Source organism: Felis catus, chromosome A2, assembly GCF_018350175.1.
Source record: "Felis catus isolate Fca126 chromosome A2, F.catus_Fca126_mat1.0, whole genome shotgun sequence".
NCBI lineage: Eukaryota > Metazoa > Chordata > Mammalia > Carnivora > Felidae > Felis > Felis catus.
In genome coordinates, this window is record NC_058369.1 from 2,500,682 (window position 1) to 2,520,617 (window position 19,936).

At 57.2% G+C, this 19,936-nt stretch overlaps 1 protein-coding gene across 6 annotated transcripts in view; it reads left to right on the forward strand.

Annotated features, from left to right (window-relative positions):
• Nucleotides 1–19,936, forward strand: part of CELF5 (CUGBP Elav-like family member 5) — a 48,676-nt gene that overhangs the window by 3,496 nt on the left and 25,244 nt on the right. For all 6 annotated transcript variants that reach the window (XM_023243647.2, XM_023243649.2, XM_023243656.2 and 3 more), the window contains exon 2: nt 16,811–16,893. In XM_023243647.2, coding sequence (XP_023099415.1) covers nt 16,811–16,893 — 83 coding nt within the window. The remainder of the gene's footprint in view (nt 1–16,810; nt 16,894–19,936) is intronic.

Below are 19,936 nucleotides of genomic sequence, written 5' to 3' on the forward strand. Positions count from 1 at the left end.
ACACCACACACACCCAGGGAGAGGCAGGGAGGGGGAGTCAGGGAGAGCCACGGAGAAGGGGGAGCAGGGAGGCCGCAAGGCCGCTTCCTCACTCAGACCAGAAAGGGAGCCCAGCCAAGAGCTCGGGCCGAACTGGGGGGCTCCCACCAGCCGGTGTCCCCATGTCCCCCCACCTGGCTCCGGCCAGGGGACAGCTCCCGCAGAGGGGGCCCGCGGGGGTGCCTGGCGTGGCCGGGCTGTCCCTCTCTCTCCCGATGGGGGCCGAAGGAGCGTCGATGCCCACCCCGGCCCGGGGCAGGCTCCCACGATAGGGCTCCAGGGCTCGGCAGCCACCGCCGAGAGGCCCCCCATTTATGGTAATCACATATGCATTTGCATGTTAATGACAATATTTGTCTTAAAGCGGAGGTTGTGAGGGGGGCCGGTGCAGGTGGGGGGGCCGGGTGGAGGCCTGTGGTTTCCATGGGAGCCCCAGCTGCTCACTCCTCGGCAGGAGGGGAGGCTGGAGCACGCTGAGCTCTGAGGCGTGAGATTCCGAGGGTGACGCGCCAGCCCCAGGGAGATGGAGGGCTGCCTGGCGGGGGCACCGAGGGAGGAGTTGTGAGCACGGCGCGTGGGGGGGGCGGTGCTGGGGGCCGGCCGCCAGGGCCGGCTGCCTGACTCTGAGCTGGGCGTGCCCCTCCCCGTGCCTCAGTTTCCCCAGCTGCCCATTCTTCCCCGATTTAACAGGGGCCTTACAGGCCATACTGTGACATCATGTCTGCCCTCCTTCGGGCAGAGAGTGTTGACTAAGCACCTACTGTGTGCAGCGTTCATGGGGAGATGGGAATCCGTGCAACCAGGCATCCCTGTGGATTCACGATGGGTTGAACAAGACACGAATCCATCTCCCCATATAACCAGCATTTATTGAGCACTTGCTGTGTGCCAGGCGCCGTTCCAGACCCAGGATATGATGTTGGGCATCACAGATTACCCTCCCCGGCCAAGACCTGACCTGCCTTCAAAGCCCAGTCTGGTAGGAGGGACTCAGTGAGGAAGGAGGAGGTTAAAGGCATTGATGTTCAGGCTGCGATGGTGGGAACACAGCCCAGAGGAGCCCCTGCAGGTGTGGAGACCAGGAGGGCTTCCTGGAGGAGGTGGTCAGTATAAAAGAGCAGTTCTGAGCTTGGCATTGAGATGATCTGGTTTCTCTAATCTTACTGGCAGACCGTGCTCTCGCCTACAGGGCCTACAGGGTCGGGAGACAGCGGGGCTTTCACTCTCAGAGCAGTGGGGAAGGGGAGGACCGCGAGCCGGGCACAGAGTACATGCTTGGTCAGGAGGAGCTGGGCTTATCGTGGGACTGGGCTGACGCCTACAGGGTGAGAAGGATCCGTTGGTGGGGACAGGTGTTCCTGGCACAGAGAAAAGCATGTGCAAAGGCCCAGAGCAGTGCTACCTCTGGAAACTTCTGGCGAGGGGGGTGGGGGGCTTGCCCTGGTGAGAAAGGAACAAAGGGTCTTGGGAGCCCCAGCGTCCCCTTCTGTTGTGGGACTTACCCGGGGGGGGCTCTTCTGAGAGGCTCTGGCACTTGGGGTGTCTGACACAGGCTCCTGTCTCCCTCTTTCACCCCTGACATTGGCAGATGAGAGCCTGGCCACTAGGCAGGGCCATGCCTACGCGCCCATTCGTTCGTTCGGCCAACGCTTCCTGAAAGCCTTTTGGGGCCGCTACTGGGCACGAGAAATGTGAAGGTCTCTGATGGCAAGGCAGAGCTAGGCACTAGCACTCAGAGTGATGGTCAGGGCTGGGTCGGAGGGAGGGAGGCAAGGTTGAGGGAACCGGACAGGAATCTGGGGCTCTGCCTGGGAACTCCGGCGGCGTGGACGAGGGGCTGTAGAACCGAGGCTTTGAAAGGAGAACAGGAGCCTGCCCGGTGAAGGAAGCGCTTCGTTTGTTTATTCGCCGAAACAAGTACTGTGTTCCTGGCCCTGGGATGGGCATGGCTGCGAGTCAGCTAGGCAGACGTCCTCATGCATGTGGGCAGAGGGAGCTGGGTTTACAGAGGCCTGGAGGTGTGGAGGGCACACCTGGAGGAGGGAAGGAATTAGGTGGGACCTGGGAGGTGAAGCCAGAGGTGAAGCCAGAGGGTCAGCATGGGCTGAACCCCAGAGGGCCTGTGATCCTAGACTGAGGGCACTGGGGAGCCATGGAAGAATTTAGAGCAAGGGAGGAATTCAGACTTGGGTGGAAAGGGCGCTTCATGTCTGTTCACCTGCCATTGCCAGCCCCTTTCCAGCCTCCCAGCCTCATTCAGGATATGCCTGCTTCTTACGCAGAAGGATGGAAAACGAGGAAGCTTCCCCTTGGGGTGAGCCCACACTGTGGGGAAACTAGAAATGCAAAGAAGCAGACCTGTGTTCTCAGGGGACCAAGTTCCCCTCCCTCACATGGATCACATGATGAGTTGGGGCTCAGAGAGGCGTAGCGCTCAGCCCCAAGTCACACAGCAATATAGCTAGGCGTTCCACCTCCCAGACTGAGTCTTGACCCACTTTGGAAGAGGAGTAGAGGAGGCAAAGAAAGAGATGTGATTGTGGAGGTGAAGATTCAGGGTGAGAGCCATCAAGGGAGACTGGCTGTCCTTGGACTGAAGGCGACCAGTGCCAGAGGAAGGGGCTGCTGGGTTGGGAAGACACTGACCTGGCAATAGTCCTGTTGGCCTGGGGTCATAGGGATTTCACTGATATGTAAGCTCTGTGGGGGCAGGGACTGTGTCTTGTTTGTCATTTGGAAGTGGAACATGTGGATGGACGAGGGCATGAGGGAATGAGAGGTTGGGGGGTGGGGATGGGGAATGGTCGGATATGGGAGGGTGGGCTGGTTACAATACGGACAGATAGATGGATAAGTGACTAGATGGATGCAAGGATGGATGGAGGGATGGAAGGATGAATGGATGGGTGGATGGATGGATGGATGGATGGATGGATGGATGAGTGGGTAGATGGATGGGTGGATGGAGGGATGGAGGGGTGGATGGATGGAGGAATAGATGGATGGATGGATGGATGGATGGATGGAGGGATGGAGGGATGGATGGGTAGATGGATGGATGGATAGATGGATGGAGGGATGGAAGGATGAATGGATGGATGGATTGATGGGTGGATGGAGGGCTGGATGGATGGATGGATGGAGGGAGGGATTGATGGGTGGATGGGTGGATGGATGGATGGATGGATGGATGGAAGGATGAATGGATGGATGGATTGATGGGTGGATGGAGGGATGGGTTGATGGATGGATGGATGGAGGGAAGGAGGGAGGGATGGGTGGGTGGGCGGATGAATGGGTGGATGGATGGAGGGATGGATGGATGGAGGGATGGAGGGGTGGATGGATGGATGGATGGATGGATGGATGGATGGAGGGATGGATGGGTGGATGGAGGGATGGAGGGGTGGATGGATGGATGGATGGGTGGATGGAGGGATGGATGGAGGAATGGATGGATGGAAGAATGGATGGATGTATGGATGGATGGATGGATGGATGGAGGGAGGGAGGGATGGATGGAGGGATGGATGGGTAGATGGATGGAGGGATGGAGGAATGGATGGATGGATGGATGGATGGATGGATGGAAGGATGAATGGATGGATGGATTGATGGGTGGATGGAGGGCTGGATGGATGGAGGGCTGGATGGATGGAGGGATGGAGGGATGGGTGGGTGGATGGAGGGATGGATGGATGGAGGGATGGAAGGATGAATGGATGGATGGATAGATGGGTGGATGGAGGGATGGGTTGATGGATGGATGGATGGAGGGAAGGAGGGAGGGAGGGATGGGTGGGTGGGCGGATGGATGGGTGGATGGATGGATGGATGGATGGGTGGATAAAGAGATGGATGGGTGAGTGGATGGGTGGATGGAGGGATGGATGGATGAATGGGTCGATGAGTGGATGGAGGGATGGATGGGTGGAAGGATGGATGGATGGTAGAAGGATGGATGAGTCGATGGATGGATGGATAGATAAATGGATGGAGGGAGGGAGGGATTGGTGGATGGATGGGTGGATGGATGGATGAGTGGATGGATGCATGGAGGGAGGGAGGGGTGGATGGATGTATGGATGTATGGATGGGTGGATGGAGGAATGGATGGGTGGGTGTGTAGATGGATGGATGGATGGATGAGTGAATGGATGGATGGAGGGAGGGAGGGGTGGATGGATGTATGGATGTATGGATGGGTGGATGGAGGAATGGATGGGTGGGTGTGTAGATGGATGGATGGATGGATGAGTGAATGGATGGATGGAGGGAGGGAGGGAGGGAGGGATGGATGGATGGGTGGGTGGATGGATGGATAGATGGATGGATAAGTGGATGGAGGGAGGGAGGGATGGATGGATGGATGAGTGGATGGATAGAGGGAGGGAGGAAGGGATGAATAGATAGATGGATGGAGGGATGGATGCATGGATGGATGGGTGGATGGAGGAATGGATGGATGGGTGGATGGAGGAATGGATGGGTGGATGAATGGATGGACAGATGGATGGAGAGAGGGATGGATGGATGGATGAAGAGAGGGATGGATGGAAGAGTGGATGGAGGGAGGGAGGGAGGGAGGGAGGGATGGAGAGATGGATGGATGGATGGGTGGATGGATGGGTGGATGGATGAGTGGATGGAGGGAGGGAGGGAGGGAGGGAGGGAGGAATGGAAGGGTGGATGGAGGGATGCATGGATGGATGGATAGATGGATGGAGGGATGGAGGGAGGGATGGAGAGAGGGAGGGATGGATGGATGGGTGGATGGAGGGATGGACAGATGGACGGATGGATGGATGAAAGACGGAGGGATGGATGGGTGGATGGATACGTTCCCAGCATTTGCCACCTTCCTCCACACGTGATGAAAGGGAATGACCCATCAGGTCTGTGGTCTCACAGGCTTGGTTTCTGTTCCTGGTTGTGTGTGTGTGTGTGTGTGTGTGTGTGTGTGTGTGTTTTGCTTCTCTGTGATCTTGAACAAGCCACCTCATCTTTTCTGAGTCTTGGCTTCTCATTTGTAAAAGAGAAGGAATATTGAAAGCTGTCTTCCAGAGTGGTTGCAGAATTTGGAGTTCACTTACATAATGTGATTAATGCACGTACTCTGAGCGATGTCCTGTTGCAGGTGTCCTCAGTACATGGTCAGGTAGTCAGATAGTCAGCAATTGTTTTCCATATCTCTGTTAGGTGCCAGGCGCTGAACTGGGGTCTAGGGACACAAGCCCTTCCAGGGGAGAGGGGAGCTGATAATAAACTGGGTAACAAACAAGTAAGATTTAGATTGGATTGAGTTGCCATGAAGAATAAAAGTAAGATGTGTGTTGGGAGGTGATAGCTTGGGTGGCCAAAGATGGCCTCTCTGAGCAGGTGACCTGAATGACAGATGAGAAAGCTGTGATTCTGAAGCCAAGGGAAAGGCATTCCAGGAGAGGAAACAGCACATGCCAAGGCCCTGAGGTCGGAATGAGTTTGACCTGTGAGAGGAACAGTGAGGAGGCCTGTGTGGCTGGAGCACAGAGGGCAAGGGGAGAGAGGAAGGAGGGAGGGCAGGGAGGACACAGGGTAGGTCGCTCAGGGTCTCATGCGTCTTGGAGAGGATCGTGGGTTTTACTCCGAGTGAGGTGAGAGCCCTGGAAGGCAGTGGGCAGGGAAAGGACAGCATCCCATACGGAGCTCAGAATCTGGAGAACATGGACTCCGGGTTCTCCGTTTTCTAGATGGGGAAGCTAAGGCACAGAGCGTCCTAGAGTGTGGGATGGAGCTTCCTTCCATCATGGCTGCACCCGGTCCCTCTGAGGGGCTCCTGAGGACAGCAAACTGCCTGGAGGCGTGGCCAGCGCTAGGGGAGAGACTCCTTGTCCCTGACCCTCTGCAGATGATGCCCCCCCCAGCTCTAGGGCTGGGGGCCCTAGAGCAACCTCATGCACAGTGAGAGACAGAGGCTCAGTGAGGGGGGAAGACCTCCCCCAGGACACCTGGCATCATCTAGAGCGACCCGAGGCGGATGGCTGGGGCTGGGGCTCATTTCTTCACCCACCTACTCGCCCCCTCTCTCCACTATTTCCTGAGTCCTGCTACATTCAGGATCGAAAGCTGCCGTGTGTCCGTAGGGAGTCCAGTGCTCTGAGCGGTGGACAGGATGTCTGCGCTGGCCTGGACGGACAGACGGACGGAGGTGATGAGTGGCGGGGGGGGGAGGGGGGGGAGTGGGAAGGGGCAGCGCTGAGGGAGACGTCTGGCGGTTCCTCAGGGACCTTCATGCGGAGTTACCGTGTGACCCGACCGTTCCACTTCTGAGGACAGAGCCGAAGAATTGAAAGTCTCCGAGAGCTGTTTGCACGCCCGTGTTCACAGCAGCACCAAAGTGGGAACGCCCCAAGGGTCCCCTGGTGGATAAGTCAGTACACACAGTGTGGTCCATCCACACGCCGGAATGTGACCCAGCCCCAGGGAGGGAGGACGTCCTGCCACCTGCCACCGCGTGGATGGACCCGGAGGTCACGGTGCGTGGTGGCAGGAGCCAGGCACAGAAGGACACGTCCTGCGTGACCCCACTCCTAGAGGCGTCCCGTCCACAGAGACAGAGAGCAGGGTCCACAGAGACAGAGAGCAGGCGGTGGGAGCCAGGGGTGGGGCAGGGGGCGGGGAGTCCGTGCTTCCTGGGGACGCAGTCTCAGTCTGGGAGATGGAAAGTTCTGGAGACGGGTGGTGGGGGCGGCTGCACGACAGCGTGAGCGTGCCTGATGCCAGTGCACTGAGAGACGGTTAAGGTGGCACATTTTACGTGATGTATATTCTACCGCAATTTGGGGACGCAGCCCCGTCCCCGCCCTGGCCGCCCCTCCTCCCTCTCGCCCCCTCGTTCACTCTGCTGCAGCCACACGGGCCTCCTGGCTGTTCCTCAGGTCGGTCCTTCCCCAGGGCCTTTGCATGCGCTGTCTCTGCTGCCTGGAATGCTGTTCCCCCAAATCTCTGCAGAGTTCACTCTCTCACTTCCTTCAGGTCTTGGCTCAGATGTCACCTACTTGGTGACTGTTCCTCTTCCCCCAGAGACTCACATGCCTCCTTCCTCCTGCCTTTCAACCTTCACCTTCTCAGTGCCGCCTCCCTGCAGAAATGATTTATAATCACAGCCACCCTCCAGCACTCCAGACCCCTCTTCCCTGCTTTCCTTTTTTTCCTGGGAAAATGAAGACTCCTGACACACCATAGATCATAGGTTTTGTGTTTATGCTATCTGTTTTTCCCTCCCCCCACCCTTAGAGTGAATACAGCATTAGGGTGGAGGCTTTTTGCCTTCTGTGTCCACCGCTGTGTCCCCAGGGCCTAGAACAGTGCCTGGGACACAGCAGGTGGGTGGGTGAACAGATGGATGGACCAGTGAGTGGGTGGGTGGATGGATGGATGGACGAACAGATGGGTGGATGAGTGGATGGATGGATGGATGGATGGACAGGTGGATGGGTGAATTGATGTGTGGATAGGTGGCTGGACAGGCGGGTAGATAAATGAATGGAAAACAGATGACGGGATGGACAGGTGGAGGGATAGACGGACGGACAGGTGGATGGGTGGGTGGTTTGTGGATGGACCCGTGGTGCAGCAACAGTGAGAGTCCGTGGGAGGAGTCAAGACGGCTGGGGGCAGGAGACTGAGGGTGTGTCCAGACGAGGCCTGAGAAGCCCCGGTGTGTAAGTCTGGGGCAGAGGAGGTGTCAGCAGTGGAGGCTAAGGAGCCCGGCCAGGGAGGCAGAAGGTCACCCCAGAGATGATGCGCTGGGGTGAGGGGTCCAGGGGTGTGAGCCATGCGCACGAAGTCATGCCCTCTGCACAGGAGCCAGTGGGTTTGCAAGTGAGGGGAGGGGCGATGACTACGGGAGAGGCTGTCCGCCCCACTGTTCTTAGCAAAGTGGGGACAGTCTGGGGCTAAGAGGATGGGGGGAGGAGAGAAGGTGCGGGGGGGGGCAGGCGGTGGGTGAAGGGTGGCCCCACAGCACAAGGAGATGTCTTCCGTAACCCGTAGTGGAGGCTCAGAGAGGTTAAGTGACCCGAGATCACACAGCAGAGAGGGGCACCGGGCAGGGTTTGAGCCCATCTTTAGCCGCTAGATCCCAGAGCCAAGGTTAACGGCCAAGAAGGTGGGCCGCCTGGCATGGAGGGGGCTTGGGAGCAAAGGGATTCGACCTGTTGTGGTGCGGTCCTTGTTGGCGATCAGAGACGAACAAGGGTGTCTTTCCTGCGTCTGTTTCTACGGTACAGCTGGCACATAATAGGTGTTCAGGAAATATCGAATGGCCCCGTGCTGGGCGTGGGGGAGGAAAGGGGAAGGATAAACAGGGATCGAATGTCGCTGCCCTCAGAGAGATTGTCTCGATGTGAGCAGGTCAGTTTGAAAACACATCCATTCAGTCCACAAGTATTCATTGAGCGCCTACTGTGTACCTGGCAACTATTTAGGTCCTGGGAACCCTGGGGGGGAAAAAAAAAACCATGAAAAACTGACTGTCCTTGTGGACAGGACATTTCAGTGGGCTGGGGGAGGCGGGGAGACAGAAATAAATATAATACAGGTACCCTCTGCTCCTGGAAAGTCCGTATTATGCTACTCCCTCTGCTTTCATGAAAGGCCTGCATGAGTACCTTTTTTGGTAACCGAAAGAAATCTGAAGGAAGTTTGTGCTTTTATGAAAAAAGGCAAAACGCTAAAACAGCACTCAGCTCTGGCTTTGCACTCGGGGAAGGCTTAGAGAGGCAGTGCGAGGCCCCAGCAGCGAGGGCAGCCCCACGGAGCGCCTTCCCCGGGACCACACTCGGGCAGGCCTGCAGCCGGAGCTCTGAACTGTGTCTGCAAGCATCCGGGCCTTGCCTCGTTTAATTCTGTGCCTCCGTTAGCAAGATGTGTCCTAACCTATCAGAAAAGCCTAGGAGAGGCCAATTCGGGGGTCTGGGAATGTTCCAAAGTTTTCCACATAAACCAGTGGCAATTGCTTCTTTACGGAAAGTTACGGGGAAGTTTCACAGGAACGCTCTGCTTTCGGACAGCGAGGGAAACCTGTATGCGGCCTGTAAGGGCCCTGGAAAAACAGAGCAGGGTGAGCGGATGGTTGAGGGCCGTCACTTTAAACAGGGTGCTTAAGGAGCCTTCACTAAGGAGGTGCCATCTGAGCCAAGACTTGAAGGAAGGGAGTGAACCGTGCAGAGATCTGGCAGAGCGCATTCTGGAGCAGCCCATGCAAAGGTCCTGGGGCAGGACTGGGCCAGGGTTGGAGGAACAGAGGAGGCATGTGTGGCTGGGAAAGAGTGAACGAGGGGGAGAGAGGAGTAGGGGAGGGCAGGTCCTGCTTGGGGGCCACGGAGAGGACCGAGGCTTTTACCCCCAGGGAGGTGGGAGCCCCTGAAGGCTGGGGGCAGAGGAATGCTCACGGGCGCCCTCTCGTGGGGGGCGTGGCGAAGACGGTGGCGGCAGCAAGGGGGGACCCGGGGCCGGAGGGGACCGCAGCTCCAGGAGGGCGTGGATGGGCACTGGACCAGCCTGGAGGCCGTGAGCTGCCCCCAAGTGCTTGTTGTGCACACAGCGCGCTGGGCGCAGTGCTGGGCTCTGGGGACACGTCGGTGACCTGCACGCTTGGTTCCCACCCGCAGGGAGCTCCCTGTCCTGTGGGGAGAATGAATGACTCCCGACAGGATAGGCGGTGAGCGCCCCGCACAGTCTCGGGAAGAACGGTAGAGCCGCCGGCCGCGTGCGGGGCGGGGGTGGGGGAGGGGAGATGCCGAGCGTGGGGTGCAGGGGAGGGGGACAGGGTGCAGCCAGGCACGTGGCCATGGCCGGTGCCCAGACCTGCCCAGCTCCGCGCAAGCGGCAGAAATCCCAGATTTACCCACGTAAGTGACGACCATGAGCAGTAAGAAGGAAAAAAAACAACAATTTCTGTTGTTCTATTTCATTTTCAAACAAATTTTTCTTTAGGCCCCTTAAGGCCTCTTCCCTGCACTCTGGGATTTTCTGAAACCCAGAAGCTCTTTCCCCCCTCCCCCTCCCCCCCAGCCGCAAACCCTGAGTCTGGGTTCAGCTGAAGGGCTCGTTTCTGATTTGCTGTGTGACCTCAGGAAAGCACTAAGCCTCTCTGAGCCTGGGTTCACGCATCTGTAACACGAGATAAAAATAAATGCCAGGGGGAGTGAGGATTCCAGCTAAGGGGCGGGGGGAGGTCTGACCCAGGACTTGGCTCTGTGTGATGGTGGCACTTCCTTGCGGGGCCTTTTGGGGGATTTTTAGTCAGTCCTGGGGGGGGGGGGAGTCCTTCCCCTGATGCCCCCCAGACCTCCAGGTGGATCTGGGACCCACCTCATTACCTGATCTCCAGATCCTTAATTACATCTGCACAGTCCCTTTTTCCAAGTTGGGTCCCACGCACAGGGTGTGGAATGCACACACGACTTTTCCGGGGGACAAGACAATCCACGACACCCTCCCAGGGACGGCCAGGGCGTCCGAGCCCTGCCTGGAGTGTCCCATCCGTCTTTCCTCTCTGCCCCGCCTGGCCCGGGCTCAGTCTTTGCCCTGCCCCATGTTGCCCTCGGCTCTGCACCCCCCCTTGACTTCTGTCCTGTGCTCTAGTCCTCCCTCTATGCTGACCACACATGGGGGTGCGTCGATGTGCCTCTTCCCAGCCTGGGAGCTGTCAGCGTCACCCATTAGTCTGGGCATTGTCCCCAGAGCACAGAATGAGCAGAGACGGGTTGCAATGGAGGGACCATACAGCCACCTTTGCTCCCTTCCTCAGAGACGGCATTTTCAAGGCCGGAGAGAGGAGTGTCCTTGTGGGCTGGGGAAAGAGCCCTGTGCAAGGGGGTCATGCGGGTATGGGCTCAAGTCCTAGCTCTGTCGCTACCTGTGGGTGACCTGGGCCACTGTGACCCTCAGACTTTTCGTCTGTAAGTTGGGCACTATTCTCGAAGGCTCTGTGGAGTTACCCCAGGGCCCCACGTTTGGGAGGCCTGTATCTTTAGGTAACCCCCTACTGATTCAGTCTATCTGGATACAAACAGTCGGTGTCTACACTAGATTGTAGGTGGAGTACGATTGTCGTTTTGTAGATGCTCTTAAGGCCACCTTTGTCTTAAAATATTAAAGGCTTCGACTTTCAGGGAAGATGGCAGGATTGGGTGCCCCTGTGGTTCCACACCCTGGGGATCAAAGCCTCCAAGCACGGTGGATGGCAGGGAGGCCCATGATGTCATATCCCAGCCCCCCCCTCCCGGGTTCAAATTCCAGCTCAACCCTTACCCACTGCTTCCTGCATGCTCTGCATAATACCCGCCTGGTAGGGCTCCTGCAGAGAGGAGGGGTCCTGGAGCCAAGTTCCCAGGATAATGGCCACCCTGTCGAAGTGCTCTGTGAATCAGCTGTTATGGCTACTACTGTTATCTTTATAAGAGGGACAATATTGGCAGAGGAGGCACAGACTGGAGTTAGTCCTCCGGGGTTCAAATCCCGCCTCTGGCCCCGATGCGCTGTAACCTCAGGCGCATTCCTCACGAGGTGCTGTCTCAGTTTCCCTATCTGTGAAACGGGGATAATAATGAATACAATCATGCCATTCTCTTGGGCTGGTCTGAGGATTCAAAGGGTTGCAATGGGTGGGGAGCCCCTGGAAGATTCCTGGTGCTCCGGGGGGACATCGACTCTTATCATTATTACAGGTTTGAGCCATGAGATCCCCAAAGGCTCAGAACTGAGAGTAGAGAGCAGGGCATCTCAGCATGAGCAGGGATTCTCAGTAGTCTCTGGCAAGGAGGTTTCCTGTCTGGGGAGCCGCTGGTGCTTACCTCCAGAGATGGGGAACTCCCTCCTTTCCCAAAGGAGCCGTGATGAGAAAGATCTAGTTATTAGGAAACTTTCATATATACAGTGATTCCCTCGTTTTGGCCTCTGCTCTGCCCTTGGGCCCAGAGACATCTGCAGGCCTTGACCCCACCCCACCCCCACCCCCCAGATCAACCCTGGTCCAGGCTTTGAAAATGCATGTGGGTGTGAAGGGATGGTCAAGAGCCAAGCATTCTGGGAAGAACGCAGGGCTTGGCCAGCATGGGAGGGAGCTGCTGGACACAAGACCTGGCCCCCTTGTCATTGATGAGGCCGGTGGGGGGTGGGGGGGCGAGGGGGGGCCAGGGCTGGAATTGAGATGAGAGGTTCATCCAGCGTAGGCTTTGCATGGGCTGTGACTTCTGTCAGAAGGTCCCTCTGGGACTAGGATGTAACAGTTGAAATGGGGCTCGTGGCATTTGATCCAGCATTGGATCCTGGCACTATCTGAAAGTTCCTTTCACGGAGAGGCAGGTCAGGTGCCTGTGACCCTCCCCTAGGCCTTGGGGAAAATGTTAGAAAAGATGCGAGCTCGAGGCAGTGTACCCCAGTGGTTAGCACAGCCCATGGGGCCTGGATATTCCATTCCCCATCTGTGTGACCTTGGGCAAGTCACACCCCCACTCTGTGCCCTGGCCCCTCATCTGCAGAATAGGGCAACACTAGCAGCTACTTTGTGGGTTTGTTGTAAGGACTAAGTAGTCGCTACGGAGTACGAGCTTCTTCGGATTAGAAGTCAGTGAGCTTTATTAACATCACTAACAAGTCTGGGCTGACTGGGGATTGTATTAGTTTGCGAGCGCTGCAGAAACAACCTAGCACAAGCCAGGGGGCTTCAAAAACAGAAACGTGTTTGCTCACCTTCCCGGAGGCCAGAAGTCTGCGATCAAGGTGTTGGTTGAGTTGGTTCCTTCTGAGACTAAAGGAGAATCTGGTCTAGGTTAACTAATTTCATCCGCAATGACTGAATTTCCAAAATGGGTCTTATTCTGAGGTCCTGGGGAGTTAGGACAGCAACGTATGAGTTTTGGGGAGGGGAATACAATCCAGCCCTAATAAGAACTGGAAATCAAGGCTGTATTTAGCCAGAAAGGGGTAAACATCACACATTTTCACCAACCAGAACAGAGAAAGAGGCCAGGAAGAGAGCGGGTCAAAAGAACAGGGAAGCGTTTCAGCACCGAGGACAGCGGCACGCAATCCGGTTTGCGTCCCTCTGGCTGCAAACCTTCCAGACCCACAGGCTCATGGCCTTGAAGGTTGCTCGGGGGTCCCACCCTCCCCTCCCAGGACCAGCACACTCCATGTTCTGCAAATGAGGCCCCACGGGCAAGAGAGGACCCAAGGAGGAAGGGTTTTGCCTCTATTTTACATCTCCCTGCCGTCCAATTTCTTTCTGGCTGTGCCTAATTTCTCTCAGGCCCTAGGCTGGTTGTCTTAGCGCCTCTGGTTTCCCGGAAGACCCTGGGGGATTAAATTCAGAAAATAGAAACACCAAAAAAGGAGTAGAAAGACCAGCCATGGGCTGGGAGAAGATGTGTGCATCAGATGTAACCATAAAAGAATACAAAGTATTCTTTATTTACACACCACATAAAGAACTGCTGCAAAGCCACAAGGTGCCCAACTTTATTAATAACTACAGCAATGTATGTTCCAATCTCAATGAAATACAATGATACACCCACCATAATGACTAACATCTAAAAGGCTGGCAAAACCAAGGGTTGGGGAAAACGAAGCATAAATACTGTCAGACCCGTTGGTTGGACAATGCTCTGGCACAACCCACTTTGGCAAACTGTTTGAAAGAATCGATTAAAGCTAAACGTAAGCCTACCTTGTAACCAGCAATTCCATTTCCGGATATGCCTTTGCGCATCAGAATACCTGTGCAAGAACGCTCCACAGCACGTTTATTCATGATAGCCTTTAACAGCGGACAACCCCGACGCCCATCCACAAGAGAATGGATAGCCTTGCTGTATATTCACAGGGCAAAACACTACAAGCCAGGAAAAGGAATTAACCCCCGAAACACACAACCACCTGTTGTTGAGTGGCAGAAGCTAGATACAAAGTGTGCATATGCTATGATTCCATTTATATAAGTTCAAAGGCAGGAAGCACTCAGCTACACTGATTAGTGACCCCCCCCCCCCCGCCCCGGCAGGAAACCAAGTGACGTGATTATCATAAGAGCTAGGTAGCAGTGACTTCTGGGGGAGATTGTCATGGGATGGGAGCACCCGGGCTTCTGGGAGCGTCTGTGTTCTATTCCTCGACCTGGAAAATGGTTACGTGATTTTATAATTATAAAATTATTATATATTACGTGATTTATAATCTAAGTTCTGCACTTTTTTGGCATATATATATATTTTTTTAATGTTTGTTTTTGAGAGAGAGAGAGAGCACAAGTGAGGGAGGGGCAGAGAGAGAGGTAGACACAGAAGCCGAAACAGGCTTCAGGCTCCGAGCTGTCAGCACAGAGCCCGACGTGGGGCTTGAACTCACGAGCTGTGAGATCATGACCTGAGCCGAAGTCAGGAGCTCAACCGATTGAGCCACCCAGGCGCCCCACGGGAGGGGGGTTGTTTTTAATATATCTCCATTACAATTTTTTTTATTGGTAAAATACACATAAGATTAAATTCGCCGTCTTAACCGCGTCTAAGTGCACAGCTCAGTGGCATCAGGCATGCTCACACTGTTGTGTAACCATCCCCACCGTCCGTCGCTGGAATTTCTCATTTTCCCAAATGGAAACTGGCTCCCTGAAGCACGGGGTCCCCGCCCCCGGCCCCACCCCTGGCTCCCACCGTCTACTCTCTGTCTCTGGGGACGGGACTCCTGTAGGGACCCCCTGTGAGTGGGACCAGACAGTCCTTGTCCTTCTGTGTCTGGCCTATTACGCTGAGCATAATAGCATCCTTCAAGGTTCATCCGCGTTGCAGCGGGGGTCAGAATTCCTCGGTTTTTAAGGCAGAATAATATTCCAGCGTATGGATGGACCCCATTGTGTTTCCCGTTCATCTGTTGACGGACACTTGGGTGGTGCCGCCTTTTGGCCGTTGTGAATAATGCTGCTGTGAACATGCGTAATATCTGTTTGAAATATCTGTCGAGTCCCTGCTTTCAATTCTTTTGGGTAGAGACCCAGACGTGCAGTTGCTGGGTCCTACGATAATTCTGTTTAACTTTTCTGAGGAACGCCAAACCGTTTTCCACGGGGGCTGCACCATTTTACGTGCTCACCACGAATGTTTTTTGTACGCTAGAAAGCCCTGCTCCCCAGGGCACCAGAGGACCCCTCGGGCCTGAGGCAGACCCCTCCCCAGCAACCGGCCCAGCCGGTGGGAATGGCAGCGTGGTGACCACATCCCAGAAGGAAGGACGCGCGGCTTTAATTAGCTCCTGCCCGGAGCAAAACTGGGCACCACGGGGCTGTTCCCAGGGGCTCTCTCTGCACAGGGGGCCCTAGGGGTCGGAGGAGGCAGAGAGGCTCCAGGGGGGAGCTGGGGGTGGTGGGCACAGGGTCCACGGCGCCAGAGCAGACGACGAGGGTCTCGTTTCACACGCAGTGAACGTGGGGTCCACAGAGGTTCGAGGCAGAGTCCAGGGCTGAGGCCCGGCCCCCTGGGTCCGTCTCAGGGGACCTGACACCTGCCTGCATCCCACACCCCGCCTCAGGCAGACATCTTTCAAAACACCATTGGTCTATCCCACCGGTCTTTCTCTGGGGGCCTCTCTCCGTCTCTCTCTGTGTCTCTGGTCTCTGCAGTTCTCACGCTTCGCACCCCTCCCCAGCCCCCACCCGGCCCAGGACGGCGTCCAACCAATCACACCCTCGCTCTGGACCACTTCAGGGCTGGCCCGCCCCCTCTCCTCTCCTGATTGGCTCCGCTGCACCACGCCCCCTCTAGCCCCGCCCCCGCCCCACCCATCCTTCCCAGCTCTGGGAGCATCCTCTCGGAGCGGGGAAACTGAGGCCCGGAGAGGGGCGGCGCCCGGCCCAAGGCCACGAAGCAGGTGCGTGGCAGAGCCGCCGTGCTCCTCCTCCCAGTGCTGGAGCACCTTCTGCATCCTTGGGGCTGCAGGTGCACTCCCCACCGTCCTCCCCGGGCAGCCGCGGCCTCACTGCCCCACCGGCCCTCACCCCGCGCTCTGCCTATCTGTTCATCTGGCGTCGGACGCGGGTTTAATTAACAGCTACTCTCCTCTCCCCTTCCCTAGCTCACCGAGGGGGAGGGGCGGCTGGACCACGGCTATTGTCCCCCCCACCCCCCATACCCTTGTCTCAGTGTCCTGTTTGTTTTTGGCTTGTAGTAAGAAAGAACATAAAATCTACCTCGATTTTTCCTTCTTTTCCATTTTTTTTAAAATGTGGTTAAATACAATTAAATTCACCCTCCTCACCCTTTCCAAGCGCACGGCTCAGCGGCATCAGGCACACTCACACTGTCGTGCAGCCGCCCCCACCACCCGTCTCCAGAACTTTCCATCTCCCCAGACTGAGGCTCTGTCCCCATGAAACACGGACTCCCCGCCCCCTGCCCCAGCCCTGGCTCCCACCGTCCACTCTCTGTCCCTGGGGACGGGACTCCTCTGGGGAGCCCCTGTGCGTGGGGTCACGCGGGGCGTGTCCTTCTGTGTCCGGCTCCTGTCACCGCACAGTGTCCTCGGGGTCCGTCCACGTGGTGCCAGGCGGCAGGACGTCCTTCCTTTTCAAAGCGGAATGATATTCCAGGGTGTGGACGGACCACATTGTGTTCGTTTGTCCATTGGTGGACACTTGACTCCCTTCCCCTTTTGGCCGTTGGGATTAATGCTGCTGTGAACTTGGGTCTGCGATCTCCTTTTCTCTTAACGCCCCCATTTGTCTCCCTTCCAGGCTGTGCCTTTCTCACCTACTGTGCCAGGGACTCCGCCATCAAAGCTCAGACTGCCCTGCACGAACAGAAGACCTTGCCCGGGGTGAGTCCTGGGTGCTGTCTGGGGTGTGGGGACGGAGGGGACGCTCTCACCCTGGGGAAGGCTGAGGCCCTGCCTGGGGTCAGCGGTGAGGCCCGGGTGCCTCCGGACTCAGAAAGAGGGATAAGGTGCAGAGGGACAGAAATGACCAGGGAGAGCATTTATTGAGTGCCTACTGCCCGCCATGTTCCCTGCTTCACACCAGGGTGGTTGTGTGTGGTTGTGCAGGTTGCACACGGCACAAAGGCCTGGCCCAGCGTGCAAGTGTCATTGTGCCGAGACCTGAAGGACGAGGAAGCATTAGCAGAGAAAGGGAACAGCATGTGCAGAAGCCTTGAGGCAGGATCGTGCCTGGCACGTTGGAGGAACAGCAAGGGGGCCTGTGCGGCTGGAGCAGAGTGGGCGAGGGAGCCAGGGGGAGGAGGGGAGGGCAGCGAGGGGACGGGGCAAGTCCTAAGGGCCTTGAGGGCCTCCAGGAGGAGCTTAGACGCTGCCTGCTTCTCCATATGAAAAGGAAAGGGATTTTCTTATCCTTCATCCTTAGGAGCAAATAGAGCTACGGCCCCTTGATGAAGGGGGTGTTTGGGCAGCTTTCCACCCCCAAGGGAGGCTAGCCCAGGCTCCGTCTCCGCTGGCTCTCCCTCGTCAGCCCTGCCTTCTGGGGGTGGACAGGAAGCCCCTGTCCCCGGTGCAGGCAGGGTGGTCTGCCTGAGCCAGCTGAGCCCGGTCCCCAGGCAGCGTCTGTTCACGGAAATCGAAGGAAGCACAGTGAGACCCATGGCATCCCACGGGCTCTGGGGTGTTCACCCTTCCTTCTGGGACTCTCGTGGACTCTTCAGCATCAGGGACATTTGGGGGCTGCTTGGGTGACATCTGCAGACACAAGTGCTGGGGATTGGGGTGCAACAGGGCTGACTGGGTGCACCTGCCGGGAACATGCATCATGGCAAGGGTTGACTTGGGTCTGAACAAGCACCAGAAATGGCCCAGGGGGTGGCCTCAACCTCATGGTCAGGAACAAAGTGCCCCTTTTGGGGTGAAGACAAGAGGGGTGGAGGTGATGTGGCAGCAAGCAGTCCTTGCTGAGCAGCAGTGGGCCAGTGACTTAACCTCTCTGATCTTCAGCATTGGAAGAGTACAACGGGGTGGGGTGGAGGGAAGAAACTGTAGAGAAGGGGGTCACGGAAGGCTTCACGGAGGAGGTGACATCCAAGAAAGGATTCACAGTTCTCCCTCCATTGGACCTTCTGCCATCACCTCCCCGAACCAACTGGGGACTGGAGGGCAGGTGCATCCATGCAGGCTGGCCCCCGGGGGCACAGTGGAGTTTCTGTGGACCCCATTAGTTGTCTCCTGTGGCCTAACAATTGTTCCACAACCTGGTGGCTTCAAACAGCCAGCATTAGTGATCCCAGTGGCCGGGGGGCCAGAATTAGGGAATGAGTCTGCCACACGGCCGTGGCTCAGAGTCTCTCCTGACTGTGACTCAGGGATCCGCCTCCGTGCTGGCCCCTGGGGCAGCCGTGGACAAGAGGCCTCAGTTCCTCGCAAGGGGGACAACTTGAGCAGCCTCACAGCATGGCGGCCGGCTTCCCCCAGGGCGCAAGGAGGGCACCACCTCGCGCCTCGTCTTGGAGCGACACGCTGTCTGCCCGCTCCCTTTGGCAGGAACCTCTGGGGACACTGGGCACCTAGAGGAAGAAACCGGTTTCGTAGTGGATTTGTCCAAGGTCGAGCAGCCAGCAAACGGCAGAATGGGGACTTGACGGCCGACCCTGTGCGGGCGCCCAGCCCTTCCGTGTCCGTGGACCGTTTTTTGGCGCGTGGCACCAGGTTCCGGCTGGGGGCTCTGAACCATCTGTCCGGAGAAATCCGTACCCCCCTGGAGATCTGCTAAGATTTCTAGCTGTGCCCCCAGCTCAGTCCTTCTTAGCTCCCTTCTGCTCCTATTTTCCTGGTGGAATCACTGGGAGCCAAAGCCAGCCTCCGTCTCCACTGCCTGAGGCCCTGGGGGCCTGGGAAGCAGCGCCCTCTGTGTTGGGGGCCGAAGCTGGGCTCTGGGCTCCATCAGCAGCCGGGAGGGAAGCCAGAAGAAGGCGGGGGGGGGTGTCTCTCCCTAGAGTGGGGGCCCCTCGAGTCCTCAACACCCATGGGTTCACTCAACAGACATTTACTGAGCACCTGAACGAACAACCCAATGAAAGGACTTCCGGTGGTGAGGACACCACGGAGCCCAGAGGCGACGGGGGCGGGGGGGGGGGACTTTCAGTGCGATTTTCAGACTCAGGATGCGGGTTCCGTTTCGACAGGGAGCTCAGGGACCTTCTCTGAGCATCAGGGGCCAGAGGGACCGCAGGGAGCGGTGGTTGTTCGGGCAAGCGGCTCGGGCAGGGACAGCGCAGGTAGAGATGGGGGTTCGGGATGCTTTTGGAGCAAAGCTTTCTGGGTCGGAGCGAATGGGGGGGGGCGGGTTAGTGACCCGGGGCCACTGTAACAAAGCGCCACGCACTGGGGAGCTGAAAGCGACAGACATTTATGCTGTCACACTTCCGGGAGCCAGAAGTCTGAAAGCGACGTGGCAGGAGGGCCACGCTGTGGGGAACTCTGTTCCACGTCTCTCCAGCTCCCGGTGGCTCTCCAGCTTGTGGACGCATCGCCCCAATCCCTGCCTCTGTGGCCACGTGGCCGCCCTGTGTCGATACGTCTCGCCTCCCCCTCTGCCTTTCTCTTATAAGGACACCTGTCGATGGGTCTAGGGCTCACCCTAAACCTCATCTCGAGATCCGTGACTTACATCCGTAAGGACACCTTTTCCAGATTCAACAGGTTCTGGGGGTTAGGACTTGGACACATCTCAGGGAAGTCCCCGTTCAACCCACTATGACGGGCGAGCACAAAATGAGCAGCGAATGTGTGGCGGCCGGGACAGCATCGCGGTGGCTCTAGGTGGGGGGAGCCGGGGCCCCCGCACTGGTGACCTCGTGCGGCAAACAAGGCGGCTTCTCGGAGGAGAGGGCATTTGAGCCATGTCGTGTCTCGAGAGATG